This window comes from Chenopodium quinoa, unplaced genomic scaffold (genome assembly GCF_001683475.1).
Source record: "Chenopodium quinoa cultivar QQ74 unplaced genomic scaffold, ASM168347v1, whole genome shotgun sequence".
Taxonomy (NCBI): Eukaryota; Viridiplantae; Streptophyta; class Magnoliopsida; order Caryophyllales; family Amaranthaceae; genus Chenopodium; species Chenopodium quinoa.
In genome coordinates this window covers 1,866,299-1,868,381 of record NW_018743444.1, presented here as the reverse complement: position 1 = coordinate 1,868,381, position 2,083 = coordinate 1,866,299, and the positions used below count along the sequence as shown (strand labels likewise).

At 37.0% G+C, this 2,083-nt stretch overlaps 1 protein-coding gene across 1 annotated transcript; it reads left to right on the top strand.

Moving 5' to 3' along the window:
• Positions 1 to 1,036: 1,036 nt before the first annotated feature.
• Positions 1,037 to 1,851, top strand: LOC110739171. The gene is made up of 3 exons (XM_021919636.1): positions 1,037 to 1,175; positions 1,294 to 1,458; positions 1,544 to 1,851. The coding sequence occupies exons 1-3, from the start codon at positions 1,037 to 1,039 to the stop codon at positions 1,849 to 1,851; spliced, it is 612 nt and encodes a 203-aa protein (XP_021775328.1).
• The last annotated feature ends 232 nt before the right edge of the window (positions 1,852 to 2,083 follow it).

Here is a 2,083-nt window from a genome sequence, read left to right as displayed (position 1 = left end):
GATCATTGGACCGTAGGTAAAATCCGGTTTGGGCCCAATTTAGTATTTTGGCCATAACTTCCTCATTATTCATCGGAATTGGGCTTATAATATATCGTTGGAAAGGTATTTTCAAGCCCCATCCAACTACACCATTATTGGACCCATGTCATGGACCAAACTAAACTAGAATGCACATTTTTCAAAAATAGGGTAAGAAAAGAAATATTTTCAAAAACAGAAAGAAGAGATATTTTAATAAAAACATTCTCATCACTAGACTTTTCACACTTTCTCTTTGTTCGATAATCAATGACATGAAAGGTATTCATCACTGGGTTTGGTTTATTCTACTATGCTCACAGAGTTCTTCAAGATGAATTCCTCAGATCTAGAGGCGAGAACATACCTATATAGAGAATTTCCTCAACGTTATTGATGGCTAACGACTACAAAAACATGGAGAAAAAGGAGGAGTACACAAAGAGCGATAGGTAGAATCTACACAGCCTCACTAATGGAAGGAGAAAGATTTTTCTTACGTTTATTGTTGGATCATGTTAAAGGCCCTGAATCATTTGAGCATATACGAACTGTCAATGGGATTGTTTATTCTACTTTTAGAGAAGCAGCCGAAAAACTAGGTCTTATGGAGAATGATGCAAGTATTCGTGATTGTTTCCATGAAACATCAAACTCTAAGATGCCATCATCATTGAGAAGATTTTTTGTCACGTTATTGGTTTATTGTCAACCAACTGGGGTTCAATCTTTATGGGATGAATTTTATCATTACATGGCTGAAGACTACTTATATTCAACTTCAACAAATCCAGATCTGGTACGTGATACAGTTCTCTATGATATCGATCGCATGTTAAAAAAATTTGGAAAGAGTGTCAATGACTTCGACTTACCTTAAATAAACATTCAATTGGATGGAAACGCACATGTATCTAGAGCCATACATGATGAATTATCAGCACCAGTGCCCCCTGAAGCTGTGCATTGTGTGGAGCATCTTAATGACGACTAACGGTATTCATTTGATATCATAATGGAAGCTATTGATGCAGAGAATGGTCAAATTTTCTTTATAGATGGTCCAGGTGGGATAGGTAAGACTTATCTATATCGAGCCATACTTGCAACAGTCAAGCTTAGAGGGAAATTTGGATTACCATTAACTAGCTCAGGTATTGCTGCCACACTATTGCATCGAGGAAAAACCGCTCATAAAACTCTTGGTATTCCAGTTACGCTGCATGCTTTGTCAATTTGTCAAGTATGAAGCTGTCATTATATGGGATGAAGCAACAATGACTCATCGACATGCGTATGAAGCAATTGATCGTAGTTTAAGAGATCTAACAGGGGTTGATGTTCCATTTGGCGACAAAGTCATTTTGTTTAGTGGAGATTTTAGACGAATTTTACCCGTTGTACCAAAAGGAACAAAGGCTCAAACTATAGATGCGTGTTTGGTTAGGTCAACACTATGGAAACATGTTCACCTACTCCATCTCACTCAAAATAAGATCAATACAGGATCCTGAATTTGCAGCCTTTCTTTTAAGAGTTAGAGATGGATGTGAGCCTACAGTTGATGAAGACATGATAAAGTTACCATCTTCAATATGTGTAGGAAATGGTGATAATATTTCAGTTGATAATCTAATCCCTGAAATATTCACAAACCTAACTAAGCACGTAGGAAATGTGTCATACATGGTACAAAGAGCTATAATAACACCAACAAATGTCGAAGTTGGCATGCTTAATGAGAAGATACTTACAGAGTTTGTCGGAGAAGAAAAAACCTACTACTCACGTGACTCTATTCCAGAAGATCGTCAAAATCTCTATCAATAGGAGTTCTTGAAGTCATTATCCTTTGATGGTTTGCCACCACATATTCTTAAGTTGAAAGTTGGATCTCCAATCATGCTTTTGAGAAATATTGAAACAAGCAATGGGTTGTGTAATGGGACAAGATATGTAGTCGGTTAAGGGATCATGTGATTGAGGAAGAAATTTTGACCGGAAGTCATAAAGGGACACGAGTGTTCATTCCACGTATTCCTTTAAAAACGGCAGAAGATGT